The 23437-nt window shown below is 44.8% G+C and overlaps 1 protein-coding gene across 2 annotated transcripts; it reads left to right on the forward strand.

Annotated features, from left to right (window-relative positions):
* Positions 1-558: 558 nt before the first annotated feature.
* On the forward strand, positions 559-22108 carry arhgap39 (Rho GTPase activating protein 39). 2 transcript variants are annotated; one of them, XM_058072472.2, is made up of 11 exons: positions 559-938; positions 14944-15354; positions 16887-18147; positions 18586-18750; positions 18843-19028; positions 19115-19328; positions 19824-19897; positions 19975-20174; positions 20373-20464; positions 20647-20816; positions 20914-22108. In XM_058072472.2, exons 1-11 carry the CDS (start codon positions 928-930, stop codon positions 21106-21108), a joined length of 2979 nt encoding a protein of 992 aa, XP_057928455.2. In that variant the 5' UTR covers positions 559-927; the 3' UTR covers positions 21109-22108. The 2 variants fall into 2 exon arrangements, with proteins under 2 accessions (XP_057928455.2, XP_078646293.1); XM_078790167.1 differs by lacking the exons at positions 559-938; positions 14944-15354 and adding an exon at positions 16279-16774.
* The last annotated feature ends 1329 nt before the right edge of the window (positions 22109-23437 follow it).

Below are 23437 nucleotides of genomic sequence, written 5' to 3' on the forward strand. Positions count from 1 at the left end.
GAAAATGACCACATGGGGGCGCAGCCGGTCAACGCAACACTAATACCAACCAAAATCGTTCTTTTTCAATGCCTCCACAATGACAAAATGATATGTTTAAGATGAAAGTAAATATTGCAGTGTAGGCTGGTCAGTGTATTATTGCATCACAGATAACTTACACCTGAATGATGACTCGTTTTCACTGTTTTGTACAGATTTTATACGGCAACAAGAACGTCCTTAATAGACGCAGCAAGGTGCAGCTTACCTTCAGGAATGCTTTTAAATGCACGCTGACGGTTTACTGGACCGGAGTTCTCAATTAGTATATTGAGGTTTGAGGACAAACCGGCAGACGTGAATTATTACAGAAGTGAACTAACATGGCTTCACTGAGTCCTAAAGGTGGGCTAAGAACCAGTGAGGCTGAGCCGAGTTGTTAATCGAGACAATTCCATGATGCAGCATGCTGGGATCGCCTGCCGTCATTAAACATTTGTACGTTCTGTTGCAATCTCTTCCAGCTGCTCCAGTTGTGCATTTTAAAGAGAAATAACGCTTCATCGGTGCGTAGTTCCCCAATTTCCCAAGCTAGCTACAAGAGCCAAGCTTTGGAAGGAAGTTGGTTAATTTCCTCGATAAATAAACCTTTTATCGGGGATTTCGCGCACCTGATCAAGCCTTTATTGTTACATGAAAGCAATGTTTCTCGACGCGAGCAAAGAGCTAACGACCGAGAGACATACCTCTCTGGCGTGATGTGTGTAAATCAAACAGAAATTGGTTTTATTGTGAAGGCAACAACCGGATGTGACATGTATGGTTACTGTGAGGTCTACGTTCGTCTGGACTGGGACTCGTTGATTGCAGTGGCTGCTGCGTTCTGGCCAACATGGGAATCGGTGAGGGATTTATTACAAAAGGATTTTAAGAACCACTGGGAAAATGGCCGAGAGGTGAGTCAAACAATGCTTATTTTTGTTCCTGGATTTCTTTATTGTCGGTCAGCGGAGGACAGCATGTTGAAATGAAGCTTGCGGTGTTGGTCATGGGCGACAGTGTTAGCTTAGAGCCAACATTCATTAATTTGATTCATCAAAGAGCGTTGCTGTGTTGTTGTGTTGTGGTTGTTTTGTTGTGTTAGTGTGTTGTCAATGGACAACTATGAACGGGCATTGTTCAGCGGCGTGTGTCTGTGGCTGTGAGGCTGCTGTGAGGTTGCTAGCGGTGCAGCCTTCATGCACCTGTCTGACTTCAGAGGAATGCGGCTAACCTGCTCATGTAGCATGATGCTAGCAAATGGACCAGCACCAGCGCTTCCTCTTCTCAGCATCTTCATCCTCATGATGGATGGAGGCGTCTCCCATGACAAGAGGAAGTGCGGCGTCCTCCTGCTTCCACTCCAACGCCTTATGTGCGTTGGAGGAAAACATGCGTGTTGCTACACTCTTACTATGACCAAAATTGGTTTGAGTAAAATACCACATCAGGGTTTCCGACAGGTCTGCAATTTACCTGTAGCGGATGGCTGGCGGGGCTGGGGTGGAGCTAAGTGACGCCATCACCAAATTTACACAATTGTCAAAAAGTCTTGTGTGTGGAGAGGTAAAACTGAGCCTTTTTGTTTATGCCATAAGAAATGTGCAGCATTATCTCACGTTTTGTCATTTGCAATGTTTAGTCAAGCTAGTTGTTGTCTATTGCTTCCAAATTGAAGAAGGCCTCCTTAATGGACCGGATTACTTCTGACCGTGCAGAGTTACAGTGCCATCTACTGAATGGAGTTGTAACGACAAGCTATTCAGATAGTCCTATTATAGCGTGGGTGAGCAGATAGTACAAAATCAAAATGATAACAGATAGCATCAAATCCTTCTCTGGCAGTCCAAAATGAATTGTGGTGGGCCATCTTGGGTGCCCAAGTTTTTTGATAGAGTCTCTAAGTAAGGGAATAAATTCCATCTTGTATACCTAAAAGTTGTCAGACTATAATACATATTCAAGAAGACAAAATTAACCTATATGAGCTATTTGTGGGAAACACTATACATATTAGCTGCCATAATCATGACATCCTTATGAGATAACCTTTTAACTCTCTGTGCCACATTTGAGGGTATGTGTTAGTAATTCTGAACAGAGGTGTGTTCCTGACTCATCATTTAGCCGAATGTTACTGTCAAAAAAGACATAATATCATTGCAATTCCGCGAGTTTGTGTGATTGTGATGCACAAATTTACAAAGCACCAGAGTTCAAAAGTCATTTATTTTCTGTCTTCAAGCCGAGGATGTTGGCTTCATCTTGTACCCTACATAGACAGCCTCCCATGCTAGCTCATTAGCCTCCCTTAATAATTGATGCCTGATGCATTTGTGTGTCACAGGAGTCACACAACCTCATGGAAATCACCACAGTGCAAAACACACTCACACATGCAACACTAACCCCTGCTGCTTTGAGAGTTTGGATTGAACCAAATGTAAGTTTTGATTACTGTGTTAATGTATGTGTTGTAGTGTAATTACACCACTGGATGTTTGACGATTTTACGAAGCTAATAATGTGTTCAGTATGACGCAGTCTGTATCTCTGTGTTGTGACCATGGCACGAGAGTCTTCTTGTCAACAGTCAGACACTTGATCCTGGCCGGCCGCTGGGTGGGGCGGTGAGCGCCTGTGTTTTGGCTGAAATATTCATACAGTACGTTTGCTACATGTCAAGCTGCTTTTTAAACCCTCCCGCTGTGGGACCATCAAATGCTCACCATACAAAAACCTCCATCAGTGTTGTGGATAGTTTACATGAATAGCTGGGAGAGGAGCATTGGTTATACAACACAGACAGGTTGGGTGTGCAGGCATTGTACTGGCGCGGTGGAACTGTACTGTGATTGGTGAAATCAACCAGACTACAGGTGTGCCAAAGCCTGCTATGAATGGTCTTGTATCGGCGTGTCTTGTGTGTGCTGAAAGTGGTGGACAGAGAATGGGCATGTACAGAAAGGGAAAAAAAGACTAAAGCACAAACAAAGATTGTTGTCCTTGGTGACCTACCTAATCCCGCCTCCATACACAAGACACATCAGGATTTGCACTTCCTTACATTCTTCTGGATTGGACCGCTTGGTGTCACCTCATGTGTGTCAGACATGTGCTCTAACTCAATGCAGCGTTTGTGAGGCGTGAAGGTCAACTTTGGGCAGATGATTGATCGGCATTACAGACGCCTCTCTGCACACGAGTATTGCTCATTAACACACTCAACTACTATAGTTTTCTCCAAAGAATGACTTAAAACACTGGTAGCACCACCTGCTGGGGTAGAAATTGTGTACTTGTGGTTTGCAGTGGAACATGGCCGATACTGTTACAGATCATATGGCTTAACTGTACATTTTTTAATATATTTATGATGAGTGCTGTTGGTCAGGTATGTTGTATGGGGGGAAGTTATAAATTCCAACAGCTCCTGACAAAATAGGTAATCATTAGGGCCGTCGCAAGATCTTGTCGCAAAATTAAAATGGGGCAGGATTTCTCATTCAGAAAACAAATGGGCACTAGGCCTGGAATGATAATAAAGAAATGAATTAATCGCACAGTAAGTGAACTTGATAAATTTGCCGGCCTCAATATATTGCCATGTGCGTGCGTCTGTTTTCCTCATCTCTTGCCTCTAAACCAGCAGGAAGAAAGTTTACTCTGTGCATTGGCTTCAGCACATTAGCGCATTTGTTCCTGAGAACAACAGCATGAAGAGAGTGAGCCCTTTCATCAGTCATACGGTCTGTTAGTCTTGGTGGATGGAGACGGGGCTAGTAGCATACGCAGAGAGTGCAGAAGAGTGTAATGTAGTAGAAAAAATAATTTTTTTCAGCACATGTTAGTCTTGAAATTGAGATGCCTTCTTTGAGGAGACTATACATGTGAGGCTACGACAGTACGAGCCACGAGTGATCGTTTTTTGTGATTGACAGTGAAAAGCATTGTTGGCATTTGCTCATCACGTGCTTTTCCGCGGAAATGATGCAATACTTGTCTGTGGTTGATGGGAGCATCCCTTTTATGATAATATCACATGAATATCTAATATCACATTTAAATTGATAATTATAGGTGGTGTTGTCTTGTTCAGTTCCTCGATGGCCTTTAATACATCTTCAGGTTCTCACATTAACTTGTAGATTTTGCAGTTGCTGCTCGCTCCAAGTGCCTTGAACTTGTCCCTGCTTTCCTAAGTTTTTTTTTGCTTCCTGTCTATGGTGACGTCAGATCCTTTCAGCTTACTTTTCTGCTTCAGTAATGCTGTATTGTATGTTTTGAAGATGACGAATGAGTGTAGTATGGTAATTTTTGGTGATTAGTGGCTGGTGGGGGAGGGCAGGAGCCATTTACTGGTGGGTTCCACGAGTGGGGGAGAAAACGCTTTCCCACTCTTAATAGGATTATGTGTAAATGTAGGTGTTTGAATGGCTCTCCCAAGAGGCCAACACATCTGTGTGTTTGTTTCATGCAGTGGATTAGAATTGGTCATTTTTCAATTTGTGTCTTTTGTTGATTGCAGCGGCATCATGTGTCAATATAACGGGACACCTGTAGACATCATAAGGTAATGCTAGCTAGAACTTGTTCTCTCAAGTGCAGTTCATATGAAGTACTGTTGGAATGACAGTTCTGCCAGTCAATCTAGATACAAAGCATGGCCTTTTTGTCTACATAATTTTGAGTTGTACAAGCAGAAGAATGTCATAGTCATCATAAAGTGGGCGAACGCCATTGCCATGATACAACGTCCACCAACTTCACCGTCCATGAAGTAAAAAAAAAAAAAAAAAAAAAAAATATATATATATATATATATATATATATATATATATGGTGTGTGTGTGTATATGAAGACAAATGAACCTCAACTGCTTCATAAAGTCACATACTTTAGGTTCTAATGAATCCAACACCATTCTGGTCACATGACTGCTGAGCACCACCATCTTTTATCTTCAACACATTGTTGAAATGTGAGTGTCTGTCAGTTTTTCTGGTGCCTTTGAGAATTTTTGAGTGTGAATCAAAGCATTAACGCAAAAGCTGCCGTCTGCCACTGTTTTTTGGGGAAGCCTGAGCCTCTGAGCGTCGCTGTGGCGTGGGTGGCTATGACGGGAGGGGGGCCTGCTAACAAGTAGGAGGAAATATTAATTAGCTATGCTTCTGTTGAAGGGCCAATGAGCATTACACACACACACACACACACACACACACACACACAGAGGCACACGCAGACGGCTTGTGGAAGTGAAATATGGCCCTGCAGGCGTTGTTGTTGCTGTGAGGATTTGTGTGGTAGTGGCACTAGATCAAAGCTTCAGAGGGACACTTTGATTTGTACACACACACACACACCCTGCACAAACACCACGCACTATACAGTGAGTGGGTGTTGGCGGGAGCGGCATATGCTTTAAAAGAGGGCTGGACAGGTCAAACTGCATTTGTGGCATTCAAAGTATTCTTTGAATAAACAGACATCTGGAATTTTAAAATGCTAATTTCTCACCTGAAGCAAGTCATTGATAATTGATGCTCTGCTGGAAAGATGAAAGTTTGATAAAACTATTTATAAAATGGAATAAAGTTTTCCTTTTCTTTATCCCACAAGCAAGACAGCATGCTGTACTGTTAGGCTACATTGACACCAAATGCTTCACATAATTACAGTACCCATTTTCCCTCCCTGTGCTCCACTTTGGATCTGAATCTCATGAATGGATAACATCTGAATCAGGCCTTGATCGTACTTGAATTAAAAAAAAATAGTAACACAGACTAAAGCAAGACATTAATATGCTTGCTGAAATGTGGGGGCTGTAATCACTTTTGTCAGCATGATGTTCACTGGTGGTGGAGTTGTTTTGTACATATGACACGAGATATGGATCACTTCGAAGGAGACGTAAATAGACAGTCAAAACAATACATATACACAGTAAATTGGGCATTAAGTGGTGCATTAGAAATGCAGCCTACTGGATCAGGGAGGAAGCTGCAATTCACATGAGAGTGCTAGATGGAAAGATCAGAGCTGCTGGTTTTGTGTGTGTGTGTGTGATATGGTGGTACACACTCTCTGAGGCTGAGGCTAATGGTTGTGATTGGTCCACAGGGTGTAGGCTGAGGGGTTATGGGGTCAAACAAGCCAACAAGAGTGTTCCACTTGCTATTCACTGCCACTCAACCCCCACAATCGATAGTGCGTGTGTGTAATCGAGCTGTAAAAGACACTCTTTTGGAAGTCAGAAACATATCTCTTCTTTGAATATAGAAATTGCGTCATTATAGAAGAGGATCATAAAAGGAAGTTGAGCTTTGCAGACTGTGGGTATCATTCCATCCGTGGATGGAAGCATCGGATGCTGCCGGAATCTTCGTGCTGTGACTGGAATAATGTGATTGTAGGCAGCACTGGAGGAGGGTGTGCGTCTGTGTGTGCGCATGTGTGTGTAATGCTACCCTTGCTGTTGTGCTTCCAGACTCTCCACATGTGCAGCAGCAGAGGGTCACGCAATTGCGAAGGCCACGGTTGCTAGGAGACCGTCTCCCCCACGCTCTAGTGTTGGAGAGCCTCCAGTTTGACACACACACACACACGCATACAGACAGGTGTGTGTGTCCGCACTTTAAAAGCAGTTTTGAAGTGTTTATTAACTGTGAAGCAGTGATGAGCTTTATTGAGTCAAACAAAACATGCAACGTCACCAGAGAAGGCTACCAATAATGGAAGAAGGAAATATGCAATGATATGGGATGATAACCATAGGGCAGGAAATGCTGAGATGTGGCAAACATGTCTGCCCTGCCTGCTTAGTACAAAAGAGATAATAAAGTAATAATAATAATGACGATGAAGGAATGTATACGGGGTATGGTTTGGTGAGCTTTTGCATTCAAGCTTTAAAACAGTATAAAGGGCAGATTGTGTTGTGCAGCGGCTGCAGGTCTTTTTATTATCACAATACAAAAACTTGACTTATTAACTTATTTCACTTTGAACATGAACCAAGAACATTCCAAAAGCATTAATTTTATGGCAAAGTTGCTGTTGTGTCATCGAACATATCTTACAGTTTGTAGTTTTTTATACAAGACTCCGCTGAATTTTTTATAAAAGTTTATTTTATTTTATTTTTATATTGTGATATTTCCCCAAAATATTGTGATGTATGCTAAGGTTCATATCACCCAACCTTAGTTTTTGAAGACAAGACATAAGTAACAACAGAGCAAGAGACACTCACAAAACGTAAGTTGTGATGACTATTGATGTATTTATCCCTTAAAGGTGTAGCTCACAAAAACAAGATAGCTAGTTTTGTAAAATAAAGCTAAATAATTGCTTGTGTGTAAATAATAAGCTATATACAGTGTATATTTATATAGGATTTAGTATATGTAGATTGTATATAAAATATTACAATCGCTTTCAAGTAAAAAAAACAAACACATTTTTTAAGGTGGGTGTTTTTTTTTTGTCATGGCAGTGCACCATGATCAATTACAGGTCGCTGAAACCCTGTGATTACATAGATTAAGTGTACATTTTTCTTTTTAATTATGATGAGTGCATGCTATTGGCCAAGTGGGAAAAATAAGGACAAAATAGGTAATTATTCCATTGGGCCCAGAATTCCTGCACCCCTGCTATTGGCTATATAATATGGAAATGTAACCATAAAATCACCTTCATTTAGACAAAAACATATTTGACTTATTTACATTCACTGGTGAAATTACAGACGATGAGACACCTTTTTTTTAAGGGGACTATTATGCTTTTCCCACTTTTCTGACCTATAAATGTTCGAATGTTGTAGTCCTGTGTTAAACGACGCCAAAGGTTCAGATAATGACGTTTACGGATTTGAAAGTGAGCTCTAAAAGAACTTTGGGACGCTTCAGAACGCGGGTACAAGCTGTACAAGATGTTAGCTGTACAAGCTGAGTGGGACCAATCACAGTGCAGTGGGCGGGTTATCGTGCGTAGCTGTAGCTCTAGAGTCCACAACTCAATACAAAGGGACGAAAATGAGCATAATAGAGTCCCCTTTAAAGAGACTTTTGATGTGAGAGCTGGAGCAGGACTTGCACGTATCACCCAGCGGGGCTCCAAATGAGAGGGCAGTCGGCGAAGACGGTGTCTTCCATTTCTTAGAGGGGCTGGTCACCTATTCTGATTAATTAAATTATTAATCAGAATTATCAGAGTTATTTGGTTTAGTTTTCTGACGGTCACACACATAAGGCTGACTGTTGTCCAACGTTTTGGCTGCCACTTGACTGATAATCACATCGTGAGCCTTGAAAACTCAACATGTTCTGTCGAGTGTTGGTTCTTAAAATGTTGTATTAAATTATTATTCCTGGCAATACTTGCAGGGTGCACGGCTACGCAGTGTGAAGGAAAGTGGGCGGGGACGATCGCTACAGGCTGCATGCTGTAATAGTATGAGCCAGAGGTGATCGGCTGTATGATCTGCGTTAAAAGGCATTTATCGGCATTTGCCCATCATGTGCTTTTTCACAGAAATCGTCCTATACTGATTGATGGCCCATCCCTCGCATCCCTATTAAAAACGCTTGATAAATGAGACAGTTTAACCCTGGAACAGATTATTCCTACAGTAATTCCATTACATTCCATGGGAATATGTATTTCAAAATCCCAACAGATCAATGGTGTTGTATATGGAAGCCTGTTTTCACCACTGAAAGAAAAAAAATATCACAGTGGTAAGTTGTAATTTATGAGGTAAAAGTTTAAATGAAAAGATGAAAAGTCATAATTATAAGATAGGGAAGTCAGATTTATGAAATCATGAGTGAAGAAGACAGCACATGTGCAAATTGCATGTCATAATTGCGACTTCCCCGTGTCATTATTATGACTTGTAATTTCGGTTTATCTCATGACTTTACTATCATAATTTTGACATTAAATGTCATACTTTGGACTTTTTATCTCATAATTATGACTTCATCTGGTAAGTTGGACTTTTTATCCCATAATTATGACCTACCATTGGGATATTTTTTTTCTTTCAGTGGCGGAATCATGCTTTCATAGTTTTAAGGTGTTGTCCAAGACAGATTCCCCTTAGCGACAACAAAGAGCATCCGTATGTTTCCTTACCTTAACACACCTTATATGTGCCGTGTTAGCGAGTTTGCTGCATGCTCCAAGCATGTCTGCAAAGCTGCTGCTGGAATGCCGTCTGCCTCCAGTTTGTGAGCGCACGGCTGCTCCTGCTGCTATTTTGAGCATGTGGGTGCTGAGAGGTTTGGATCATGAAGCTCCACAGAGACAACAGACCTCCAGTCAGATGGTGAAGAGGAGCTTTTCGCTGGACTGATACTGAACAGTAGCGAAGGAGAGAGGGTCACTTCCTGGATCACTTCATTGGCATTGATTGTGCACTGACTGTTATTCCTGCACTGATTGGATGTGTGTTCATTGACACATGAACTCATCGCAGGCAGTCAGCGATTCTTCTAGTATTGGGGACTACGCAGGATCTGTTTTTCAGAGGTCCTGCGGGTACGGTATCTGCAGATCTCTGTAAAATACAGTGCTAACATTACACTCTGTGTTTTTACAGTAACATCATGCTTGGTTACAACAACGATAATCATCACAATAATCATTTACAATGTGTAGTGAAGCCTACTTACTGTTTTTAATAAATTTTTTTATAAACAAAATGGCAGTCCTAAACACGTAGCGGGCTCATGTTTACTGGGACAAGACATGATAATTCTAGCTCTACTAGAGCATGTATTTGCAGGGAGATGATTGCACACAGATGACTTAGCATGTGCTACCGTGTCACACGTGCACACACGCTCAAGATGTCCGCAAGCTGCCAGTGAGGCTGACAGCTGCTGGCGTCACGTACACTTCTACTTCACAGGCTCCTTGTGATGACGATGATTGCATACATTGCACACTGCCATCGAAAGACTGGCAAAGACATCTTGGTGGGGAACATGTTGCTAGGTCAGGTTGAAGGTCCTGGTCCAGCTGTGGAGATGCTCCCAGGTCAGTTAGGAGGTTCTGGCTCAGCTCTGGTGGTGCTGACTCACAGGCGGCATCAAGCGTGATTGCTGATAGCAGGCTGCGTGTGTTTTCAGCGCTAAGAAAGAGCAGCTCATGCATTTAACATGAGCAAGCTTGGAAATGGACAGAGGAGCTATGAATGTTTAATTAGGCCCACATAGTTTATCAGTCACTGTGCATGCGTGTGCGCATGTGTCACATGACATTTCCTTTATTTCACAGTTTGGCATTTGCATTGATCCAAATGTATTTGTTCAATCTCAGGAGTAAAGGCAAGAACGTTTGTTCATGAAATGGAGCTCATCAAAACTTGAGTTATCTTACCTGTTAGTACAGTACAAAGTATTTGTGTTTTATAATGCTAACGAAAAAACAAGTTAATTTGGCTGTTGCAGACCAAACCACTAACTGTTTATGATTGGTTCATATGGATTTGGTCCATCTATGGCCTAACTGTATTCATCGAAACAACAAGCTTTATGTTAATCGACAAAAAAATTGTATGTTGAAGTACTTGAGGACATAATGAAAATATAATTGCTGCTGTGAGGCAAAAGAGTTTGAATAAACGATGTCAGGTTTCCCACAGGACTACAATTTGTTTGTGGTGGCAGGGGTGGCATTGTCTAATTTGCATAGTTTGCCATGATACATATGCATGTCGCTGTAACAGAGAGGAATAATGTGGGAGAGACTAAAAGTCAGTAAAAGAAACCAAAACTAATAGGCGCAGAAGTACAAATGAGCTGTTTTCTGCCGTGTATTTTTTGTCATTTTTTAATGTCACAAACAAGACAGAGCCACCTGTGAGTAAGTTTTGATGGGATAGGAGCTTGTTGAAAGGAGTGGTACGTGCTTTAATGTCAGCGTTTGCAATAGTTACTTTTTTGAAAATGATTAGTGGAGGGATCCCTCCTGCAACGTCTTCGTATTCTCTGGCAGACCGGATGGTTATGAGGTGTGTTATAAAGTGCAGTTACATGCATACATTTTTCTCACCTTTGCTTCACAAATTATTGTTTGACCATTGAGCATTTTGTTCTGGATTAAAGACACTTTACTAGTACACAAATGTGTCTATTCAATAATGTTTAATTGTGGTGCACAACTTATAAATATCACTGCTTACTACGATGTGTAAGGTAGTATGGCATGCCATTTTAACATACATCTCTACAATTTTTCAGACATTCCTCCAAATACAATGCGTCAGTACTATTATCTGATGAATTATCAGCATATATTGCTGTTAGTTTGATCTGACTGAGGTTGCAATAGTAAAGAACGTTTACCCAATAACTTGTGTTGTCATTTATGATTTAATAAGCACAATGTTTATTCAATCATGAATATACTTTTATTTATCAAGGCAAAGTGCCTAGAAGACTCTTGACAATCCAGATTTCCATGCAATGTCATGATCTATGTAGGAAAACAACCACAAGAAATGATAATCATTTAATCTTTATTCGAGATTCTCATGTGATGCCACAAAAATTAGATGATATCATTATGACAGTCTTTTCATTTTACATGGGGCAAGTTCTTACCTTAAGGATTCCCCATGGGCAAGTAATTTTTGTTTTTAATGTAGAGCCCTGAGTCCCATGTGCTTTTGAAAGAGGGCGAGCAGGTAGTGCCAAATGTATTTGTGGCGATCCAAATGTATTTGTGGAGGGAGGCATTTTGGGGGAATGAAAAAAAAACATAAAAGCTTTAGGCGGTTTGTTGGCTATGTTTTGTGCAACAGCAGGGGGTGGAGCCACACCTCCAAGCCTTTGAGGCTTTGGGAGGCACATCTGACTGTATTCATCTTCTCCTGGGTTTCCTGCAGTCTTCTTTAGTGTTGACAATAATCCAGCTGACCCTCAGGAGAGATGCTCTCAGTCCCAGCTGGGACTCACTGAGGAGATCTTTAGCTGTGACAGAATGACTGGAATGTTGGGATGGAGCAGATGGCGGGGGAGGGCCCTCTCTTGTCTCCTCTGAATAACTTCATTCCCTTTTGCAACCTTACTTGTCTTCTCTTCTTTCCTGTCTGGGTTTTCCAGCACATTAAAGTGTGACAGAGGGATGGAGTTCAGAGGATGGAAGAATGAATGAATGAAAGGTGCTCACCCGGCCACCGTCCTCCTAAGATTCACAAAGCCAGTAGGGTCAGTTGCAAAGTGAGGGTACTAAATATTCAGTGGCCGTCCTGAAAGTAGAGGAAGTGAGAGAGAGAGAGAGCAAGTGAGAGGATGACACCTGATAGGGCAGCAGATGTTCTCACCGCCATCTGTCTGCTTCAAACATTGATTGCGGCTGTGTCGCTGCATAGGCTTTGCCACACCCAGAGCACAGAACACACACAGACACAGAATCATCATCTCCACTCAATTCAGCTATTGATGGATGGATGGTCATATAGGTAGGATGTAGATGGTTCCGAAAGGATCTTATCAGAGCTGCTTGACAAAGTTTGTGTTAATTAGAAATGCAATAAGCTGCTGTGTGTGCAGTTGTACTTTACAAACTTCTTCACGGTGCGAACATGGCACCGTCCTCCAGCAAAGCTCTTTAATCTCCATTGGAATCGCTCGCTGGTGAATGTCGCTTAGCCGAGCAGAACCGACGCAGAAGAGCGGGATGAAAGCGAAGGCAGACAAAGACGAGATGCAGAGAAGCAGGAAGACCTCACAGATGAAGCAAGAAAGGAATGCAAAGCGAGAAAAACAAACGTTGCATTCAGGAATAATGGGACAGACAGGAGAAAGAAGGTTGCAGGAAGTGGCTCGGATTTTGGGCCTCTTGGCTCAAACTGTGCATGTCCTCTTTGGATGCATTTAGAAGGCCGAGTTCACAGAGATGTCATGGACGAGCGTAAAAACTGGAACCTTTCACATATTGTCTTTTTACTTGACAACTTGACCATAGGAGTCAATCTGCTGAGTCAGCAATGACATCTGTCATCCGTCTGTCACCCTCTGCCTCCCATCATGACCCGATCCAAAAAAATTACCTTTCTATTTACACACGAAACTGTCATTGTTGTTTGTCACTGCCGTGTCTACAATGTCAGTAAAGCTTTTGTATAAAAGAAAAGTAGCGGTAGTTGCTTGCATTTTGTTAGCTGATGTGGTAGAATCTAGGTTAATACTGTCCATGTTTTCATGTTGTGTAACTAGACAGTTTTGTGTTGCTTAGCTAATGATGAAGCAAAACTACACTTTTTGTGGAATTTTGCCCATCATCCACAATCCTTATGTGTGACATGAAAACGTATGGCTTTCTCTTTTCTGTGCGTTTTTAAATAAAGAAACACTGCTAGCACGAGGCAGCTAATACTGCATGTAATAGAAGTCACCTAGTCCGCTTATAAAGCCTTCAATTAAGACATCTCCAAATAGTTTTATTTACATGCTGTGAGCATGAAGTAACAGGTATATTCATTATAACATGTATTACAGTATTTTGCTGTATTATGGTCATTAGTATTACCAGTATTACCAGAACTTCCTTCTTGGACACATTGGTTTAAATTTTCCTTGAAGAGACCACGGTCGACCAGGACTTGCGGGTTCTTAAATTCCTTATGAAGTTGTTCATCTCTGGGAGGAGCCATGTAGATTTTTTTCTTCTTTCACATAACATTTGTCTCCACAGTGTCACCATCACCTTTCCTCTTCAGTTAAATTCTTTATCGTTTGAGGCCAGCAGCCGTTGAGAACCACTGCTTTGGAGAACCTTTGGCCAGTGATTTTTGCAGTAGGTCCTAAAAAGCAGAGTGTTCCTTTCACATGGAGAATATTTGATAAGCATGAAATATGACTTTCTGACCTTATTTATGAGGGGCCTACAGGATTGCAAACACCAAATGTTGGCAACTCTGCTCATCTTCCAACTAGCAGAAACCTCCTTAGAGACTTTTTTTTTTTTAAATGAGGTTTGATGATGTTAGTTGTGTGTGAACTTGGGCAAGATGGCCGACAGCAAAGTAGCAGACGTGGCGTGTGATAACAAACATGGCAGGACCTTTCGTCTCTCTGATTGTCCTTGTCCCCTTGCATTAAAAAGACTGCCGCGTGGGCTGCTGACCACTTAGCGACATTGCAGCATGAGTCACTTCTCTCTTCAGGAGGAATGTAGCGCTGCTGTTACACTTCATCGGATAGCATGATGACGACAACGACAGTGTAGCATCCAGCAGGGATCACTCTCTTACCTGGGCTCTATGAAAAAATGGCTAGTCAAAGGTGCTGTATGTTGTGTGTGTGTGTGTGGTCTCACACATGTCCCATTGGTTGGTGTGTAGCTGAAAGTCACCACTTGAAATTGAAGCAGACGTATTTTTTACTCCAAGCAGTGAAAACCTCAAGTCAATCTGATGGCAAATTCCTCTCGTGAATATTTCAGCCCATGTGGTGTTAAACTGGGTCATTTGGAACGCAAACACATCAAGCAATTATGGCCAATTAATGCTCCCATCTCCCCTCTGGATCTCTCTGTGTAACAACTCCTTCTGCTCCATTTGATACGCTTTCCACTGTGACAACCAGTACATGCACAAACATGCACACGTCCTCTGGTATGGAAGCACAGTGTCGACCATCGAGTTCACAAAGTGACCTGTGTGAGCTACTGGAGAGAAGTCAAAATGTTACATGATACATCCTTTCTGATGCATTCTTTAGTACGGTTCAGTGCAGGTGTGCATTGGTGCAAATGACACAATGACAAGCATGTAGTACTGTACATAGATAGTATGTCTATTGGTGTGCATGCTGCCACCAAAGGGTTTGATTGTTCTTAGAATGGCAGGGACATTGTTTGCATGAATAACAAACTAATGGTGTTCTGTCTTCCTGTAGGTTGGAATGGGTGGAGATCATCGAGCCGCGCACGCGGGAGCGCATGTACGCCAACCTGCTTACAGGCGAGTGCGTGTGGGACCCCCCACAGGGTGTCCGCATCAAGCGCACGGGCGACAACCAGTGGTGGGAGCTGTTTGACCCTAACACCTCGCGCTTCTACTATTACAACGCCTCCACGCAGCGCACAGTGTGGCACCGCCCCCAAGGCTGCGACATTATCCCCCTAGCCAAGCTACAGACGCTAAAGCAGCACACTGACGGTGCCAACCCACGTCCCGCAAGCGGAGGCGGGGCATCAGCAGACAATAGCCCGGGTCGCAACAGCGGGGTCAGCCGGGAAGGAAGCACCTCCTCCTCGCTGGACCAGGAAGTGTGTGACAAGCAGGGCAGTAAAGAGGAAGCAGAGCGGTGAGTGAAGCTACCTTTGACCTCTGCCTCACCTTCATCCTCCAGTGCACCGTTGTGTACTGTGATTGGTCGGCGTGCCTTGCTAGGGTCACGCTGGCCTGCAAAAGTGTTACTCTCACACACGCCGCAGGAGGACAAATGTTTTGTGAGGTCATTTTCTTAACGAGCTGCTGCTGCAGTCATAACGTGACGCATCAATTAGCATCTCATGGCAGCCTGCCTGACACATTTACACTCAGCAGCAACATCTGTGACGCTTTATTACTAGCTAGCTTAGCAACCAGGGCTAAAAGTGTCAACTGACTGAGGGTTGGATGAGGATGTGTGCTCCTTCTCCACATTATTTCCATTACATCACTTTAGTGTTACATTAAAAACACAGCATAGAGGTCACACATCTTACTGGATATGCAGCATCTCTCCCTCTCTCCCTCTGCAGAGCTGCTGAAGTGGCAGTTTGTCTTCTGTCTGACTAATAGCGACAATTCAACTGCACATGGCTCCACCTCCCTGCACAGCCAAGGTTACCAGAGAGGGATCAAGGGTGCATGGATGAAGTCCATTCAGACGCTTCTTCCCAGACATTTCTCTTGGTTCAAAGAGTCCACATTTTGCTGCTGTCCCAATACTTTTGTCTGACATGTTTCATGAGGCGGCTGCACGGCGACCGAGCGCGCAGGCCTCACAGCTAGGAGACCAGAGTTAAATTCCACCCTCGGCCATCTCTGTGTGGAGTTTGCCTGTTCTCCCCGTGCATGCGTGGGTTTTCTCCGGGTACTCCGGCTTCCTCCCACATTCCAAAGACATGCTAGATTAATTGGCGACTCCAAATTGTCCATAAGTATGAATGTGAGTGTGCACATTTAAAAAATATAATTTAATAAGAAAATTTAAAAGCACAAAACCCACAATGGCAGTCTTAAATCTTAAACTGGAGGGTTTTAATTTATTTAGAAAAAGTCGTCATTTTATAAGACTAACAAAAAATAATGTCATTTTAGTAGTGTAAAGTTTAAATATTAAAGTAAAAAAATTGTAGTGAAAATAGGTTGGATAACCCTGATATAGATTATGATGGTGATGGTGGTGGGCAGGCGAGGTGAAGACCAAAGCAAACAGTGAACGCTTCTCTTGTTCCTCATGTTGGTTCTCATGCCAACATCCACAAGTGCCCCCTGGCAGCCACACTGATGCCATTCAGGTCCAGAGGGGGAAAGTGTGTGAAAGGGGCAGGTGGCCAACACTGCAATCAATTTCACACTTTCTTTTCCACCCGCCCAGCTCCTCATCCTCCTTTTCCTCCTGCTGTTGGACAGCGAGGGGACGCTGGATGAAGACGATGAATGCAAAGTGATGAGCTGGCTTGTTGCCAGAGACCACTGTCCCCCCCCCCAACCCCACAACCCCAACCTCTGCAGTGGTCAGCTGCTAAAACCTTAAAGACCATTCAATCAAACATCTTGCTCACTCCGATTCTTTATTAACCACCTCTTCTCCTCCCTTTGTCTCCTCTCCTTGTGTCCCCCCGTCAGAACGTCCCCCTTCAGGTGGAACACGGGTACGAAGGAGCGTATGTTGATCAAGGTGACGGACAGGGAGCCCAGCTTCTTGGCCCACCAGGGTAACGGCTACTCCCCCTGTGACCCCCCCACACCAGGAGCTCTGTCAGGAGGGGGTACAGCTTCGCGAGTCCGCCGTTCCTCCGGAGGCAACCCGCCCTCGGACACTGACAGCTCCCCTGTCCTCTACGCTGAGCGCCGCCACTCTCCCTTCCTGAAGCGGGCGGAACTCGGCGGCACGCAGCGGCGCTCGTCCGCTGACTCACAGCCATCATCGCCGCGCTACGCCTATGAGCCGCCACTGTACGAGGAGCCGCCCTCCGAGTATCAGCCCCCGCCCATCTATGAGGAGCCTCCCACCGACGTTCATCTATCCGAGTCCTCCTTCTATGGCACTGGCAAGTCACCTGCTCGTAAGACTTCAGCACCGCTCTACCACTCCCCCAAGCAGTCCCCCTACGGCCAGCTGGTCCTGACCCGCCAGAAGTGTCCGGAAAAGACGCAGAGTCTAGAGTACAGTCCTGTGGGCAAGGAGTATGTCAAGCAGCTGGTGTACGTGGAGCAGTCATCCTCCAGCCCACGCTTCAAGACTGCCGACCGTATGCTGCGTTATGGCACCACGGGGGGCTACGGCGGTGCTTATGGGGGATCCTACACCCTGCAGCACAGTCAGTCTCTAATCAGGGACCCCCGCCTGCTGCTGGACTACAGCGGTGAGGGCGGCGAGGGGGCGCAGAGGCTGCTTTATGAGGACTCAGTATCTTGGTCATCCAGCCACACACACTCCCTGTCCTCGTCATCTGCTGGCCCCTTCTCTCCCAGTGGAAACCGCAAACGGAAGAGCCGCAAGCCGTCTCTCCCACAGGAGCTAGCCCGCTGTGGTGGCCCCGACGGGGACCTGGCAGGCACGGCGTCGGAGGCCATGCTGGCCCAGGCCCGTCTGGCATGGGAGGCGCAGCAGGTGATGAAACAGAGGAGCAGCTGGGACTCGGGCCAGGGAGGGGGCGCTCAGGGTTCCAAGGATGGCTACGAGAGTGACGGTGCCGTGCCCCCACCCCTGCCAGGCCCCGTGGTGAGGGCCTTCAGCGAGGATGAGGCACTGGCCCAGAGCGACGGCCACCACTGGAAGCGCAGCACCTTTGAGAGGCTGGGCTTTCCTCAGGCCCTACTGGAAAAAAGCCTCTCGGTCCAGACCAGCCTGGCATCCCCCGAGCCCTACCTGCACCCCTCACAGGTACAGATGCATGCTGGGAGTTTTCACACTTATTTGAAGGACAGCATTCTGTTGTTTCAATAGTGGGGTTGTTCATGCTTGACATTGGTGAGGGTTTAAAGTGTGTAAACCCGAAGATGTAAAAATAAGGAGTTGATGCACGAGAACAGAAGATGCAATCATTGCCACTGATGAAATCAGTCAGAAAGTGCTAGAAACTTACCATGTCAGTGCTGTGATGTATACACAACCGAGTCAGTGCTTACATGTGAGGCATTTGGGATGATGCAAGTCTACATGAAGTCCTCTGAGGCCCTGAGGAGAAGAAAAGATGCTGGCTTCCCTCGCCGCCATTTGTCTACTTTGTGCTAGAAGGCACAGCAGTACCAACACTGAACATACACGACTAATAACATGTTTGCTGAAAGCCACTCTTCACTTCCTGTCTCTGACCGCTAGTCGGAGGACCTTGGCGCCTGTGCCCAGTTTGAGGCCAGCCGCAACGCCAGAAACATGATGCCGAGTGCCAGCTGTGGCGTTTTCCCAGAATTCACCTTGAGAAAGCCCTCGTCTGAGACCGACATCGAGAACTGGGCGTCTAAGCACTTCAACAAACACACGCAGGTACTCCAGTCAGCAACACTACCATAACTCTATATAATAACTACATTCATCCTCAAGTCTGCTCCCATAACCACAATATAATACCTACATAGGGTCTGTTCAGAAGAAAGGTGTCCATTGCCAACATGTTGGCGTGGAGCAGCGAGCCCATCAAGAAGCCAATGATAGTCACCTCAGACCGCAGTGTCAAGAAGGAGGCAGTGGACATCTTCAAGCTCATACAGACCTACATGGGGGACCGGCGTGCCAAAGCCGACCCCTTTTGTGTGGCCCTGGAGGTACAAGGCATTCACACAACCGTCTGGAGTCTTACTTCATGTTCGTGAGTGTTTCTGTCCTCCTCATCTATCCGTCCATCTATCAGGTGGTGGTCCGCGGGTGGAGCAACCAGGGTTTGCGCGATGAGCTCTACATCCAGCTGTGCCGGCAAACCACGGAGAACTTCCGCTATGACAGCCTGGAGCGCGGCTGGGAGTTGATGGCTATCTGCCTGGCCTTCTTCCCCCCCACACCGCGCTTCCACAACTACCTGGAGGGCTACATCTGCCGACACATGGACCCCCTCAACGACACCAAGGGTACACATTTAGGCCTCGTCTTAGCATTTAGTAAAAAAACACTAAACATGTTGCAATCTTGACCCTCCTAGTTTAGCTGGTTGCTAACTTTCAAACTAATGTTAGATGTTGGTTCCCATTATCGTATCCTTCTATAGACAAGGATAATCTCTTCCAGCTGTAATTCCAAACACAAAATGCTTTGATGATCAGGTGATGCAAGCTGAGACATTCTCACAAATCAACTTCCTGTTGGTCCATTAAGGAAGCTGCTCTGGCTCTCCCTGCTGGCCAAACGTATGAATAACTCATTCACTGGCCACTTCCTCGGGACACAGACTGGTGACATAGCAAAGCCTGTATTTACAAACATAATAATATTCATTATTGAGGAGTGGGTTTATTGTCTGACCGCGTTATTTTGTTACATGAGAGGGTCAAAAGTATTAGACACATTTGCCTGAACCCTCTTCACACAAAAAATTGATGAAATCCAATGCTTGTGCTCCACATCAGGAGTGGCCATCAGCAGCTACGCTAAACACTGCTACAGGAAGCTGACCAAGGCGGCTCTGACTGGCGCAAAGAAGGTAACGCCCAAGACTCTTTGAGCCCACGATCGTGGGCATGTCTCCCGACTGACCCAATTCTTAATGTTGCTCTCCAGGGTCTGCAGAAGCCATGCCTGGAGGAAATCCAACATGCCAGGAACGCCATCTTCAGTCCCTCCATGTTCGGCTCATCCCTGGAGGAGGTTATGGCTCTCCAGAAGGAACGCTACCCGGATAACCAGCTGCCGTGGGTCCAGACTCGCCTGTCTGAGGAGGTTCTGGGTCTCAACGGTGACCAGACAGAGGGCATCTTCAGGTGAGCAATGTCTAGGAAGTTGCTGTGTGGCCTTGAATGTTCCGTGGGTTTCTCTTTCTGTAGACAGCCACCATGTATACTACTGTGGTTGTTAAGGACCTCAAAACCTCAAGTTGATGATGGAGTTTTTTTTGTCCCATGCTCAGCATGTGAATATATAAACATATAAAGTATGAGCTATGTTCTTTACCCATCCAGGGTACCAGGAGACATTGATGAAGTGAACGCCCTCAAGCTGCAGGTGGACCAGTGGAAAATCCCAACAGGACTGGAAGACCCTCACATACCAGGTCAGACATGAACCTGTAACATACACCATCGAGAGAGGAACTTGTTCCAACATCGAAACAATTGTTCCTATGGGAAATAATGTAAAGTGAATTTATCTCCTCCAGGACCAATCTGTTTCCTCTTAATGTGTCCAGCTTGCAATGCAGTGTCTTCATCTATATGTCCTGGTGTCTGTCTACAGCGTCCCTGCTGAAGTTCTGGTACCGCGAGCTGGAGGAGCCGCTCATCCCTCACGAGTTCTATGATGAGTGCGTCAAGCACTATGACAATGCAGAGGCGGCCGTCAATGTGGTGCTGGGTCTGCCGCACATCAACAAGCTGGTGCTCTGCTACCTCATCCGCTTCCTGCAGGTCTTGCGCTCATTTGTCTTTCACATGAGCATAGAAACGGTCTTTTTGTCTTCCAACTTTGGAGCAAACAGTGCTGATGGTCTTCCTGTGCGTGCAGGTGTTTGCCCAGCCCGCCAACGTGTCCATCACTAAGATGGACGTCAACAACCTGGCCATGGTGATGGCCCCCAACTGTCTACGCTGCCAGTCGGACGACCCCCGGGTGATCTTTGAGAACACTCGCAAAGAGATGTCCTTCATCCGTGTCCTCATCCAGCGGCTGGACACCAGTTTCATGGATGGAATCCTATAGCCCCGCCCCCTCCCAGATGAAGGTGTTGGCCAGACAAGAACAGTATGTGGACTTAACGGGTCACGTGACTGCGGTACCCCACGTGCCTTCACGTACGTGCATAGACCAGGACCATAGGCCTGCAGGGATCTCATCTTCCTCTCTGGTCATGTGACTCGTCCCGGCAGCTAAGGCTCACTGCCGCCAATCGCCCATGGCCCCGCCCACATGCCATTACCCTGCCCACTACTGATTTGTGAATGTGTCTTTGTGTGTGTGTCATTGTTTACAATTGTTGTATGTTAATTTGAGATTATTTAACATGACTTTTTTTTTACTTTGTAATTTATTTTGTATTTATTTGACACATAACTTGTCGATGAATGTGTTCACATGTGAACGAGTGTGTGGTGCTCACACGTGCACTAGTGTGTGTGCAATGATATAGGCTCAGTGTACATTGACTGTACAGACAATGTAAAAAAAATTCTAGACAAATGTGCTGTGAACGTAACACTAACAAGGTTTATGTTGTTTCTCTCTGCAAAGTCTACACAGGCTCCCCCTAGTGGTGACGTCCTGCCGGGCTCCTGGTGCTGATAAGCAGGCCACTAGAGGGCGGCACGCTGGGACAAAAGAGACCAATTCGCTAGAAAAAAAGACGGAAAACAAATGTAAGATCACTAAGGTTGGTTCCATCAGTTTTTGGTGCAAAATGACATTTTGTTGTGGCGGCAACCAATCAGCATGCAGACAGCGTCACCACTTCAGCTTGACATCAAGGATGAAACTTGACACAGATGTTCCCATTCTAGATAACAGTCGAATGAAATGAAGTTCATTTATGAATTTGGTACATTTTTTCTACTTGTTGCTCCAAGCTTGAGAGCTGTTGATGATGAAGATGGGTTGTGAGGATGCCATGTGTGTTTTCAGTTGTTTGTGTCACCGTCTCTGGCTGTGTCTGACAAAAAAGACAGTGTTTAATAAAAGACTCAAGCTGACTCGTTAAGTGTCGCTGATGTGGTCGCCCAGCGTGGTGCGACAGAATGGGCGGTGCTTGTGCGCTGCAGCTTTCCACGTGTCTGGGTCTTGGTCTCGGGAGTGGCACGTGAGGTTCGGGGACTGTTCGCGTTTAATCAATGCTTCAGGCATATACAGCAGATCAATTCGACTAATTAAGTTTAGGCTGTGTGTAAGAAGAACAACAGCATTTCTTCATCCCCCTTAACCCTCATGGATGGGAATCGAGTAGGGAAGCCCGCAAGGTCCTCCCCAAGACCCGGATACTCCACAGGGATAGCAGCAGTGAGCACATCAATCGAGGTACTCCTCTGCAGTGTTGCCATCTTGTATGATTCTGTCGCTCGACCTGGCGACATTCCAACCCCCCTTGACATATTTTCTCGAAAGCAGCTGGCGACAAATTTAACGACCTTCTCCTACATCGTTGGTTTTTTTTTAATATGACGAAAACACCATCCTGCATTTTGTGTTCCCACTTTGCAGTGGCGGGCGTTGCTGACAGGCCCGCCCCACCCAACGACAGTTACAATCAGTGCTGTGGAGTTCAAATGAACTGCTCTTACAGATATTCACCAGACGTGTGCTACTCACGAACCACAATTGGCATATTAATGTCAGCATAGAATAAACACAGCAGAATCTGTTATCTGCTGTTCAATTCTGCTCATGTTAAAAAGTTCTCCATTGCCAAAGTATGATGGGAGAACATTTAGAGATGCTGGCTGAAATAAAAGAATAGTTTAAATTTAAATTAATGGTAATGATTTAATTTCATTTGAACATGCATCAGGTTACAATTGAGTACATCACATAATCAGTGCACAGTTCCACGTGTCCAAAATGAGTTAGGAAGAAGCAAAGCTTATTGAATCCTACCCCTCCATCTGGTACTTTTACGTACAATCAGTAACTATTACATTTGTTCACTTCCCGCCTCTCTGATATAATTACATTTTTTTGTCGGTGATATGACCATACAATGACATAATGGGTACCATAGTAACTGTCAATATAGTGATATATAAAGCACATCATGACTGGTTCAAGACTCTTCATCCTTGTATTTAGTAAACATCAACTGCTTGTATTGTTTCTTGAATTGGCTCATCGTTGTGCATTGTTTGAGGGTCTTACTCAATCCATTCCATAGTTTGATTCCACATACTGAAATGCTATGGCTTTTTGTCCTAGCATATAAGTGTTTCAATTTAGTTCTTCCCTGAGATCATATTTCTCCTCTCCTGTAGAGATGTCATCCTGTATTGGATGACATTTTTAGGTAATTGGTTGTTTTTAGCCTTATGCATTATTTTAGCTGTTTGAA

This window comes from Doryrhamphus excisus, linkage group LG4 (assembly GCF_037039965.1).
Source record: "Doryrhamphus excisus strain RoL-2023G ecotype Guam linkage group LG4, RoL_Dexc_Guam_v1.1, whole genome shotgun sequence".
Taxonomy (NCBI): Eukaryota; Metazoa; Chordata; class Actinopteri; order Syngnathiformes; family Syngnathidae; genus Doryrhamphus; species Doryrhamphus excisus.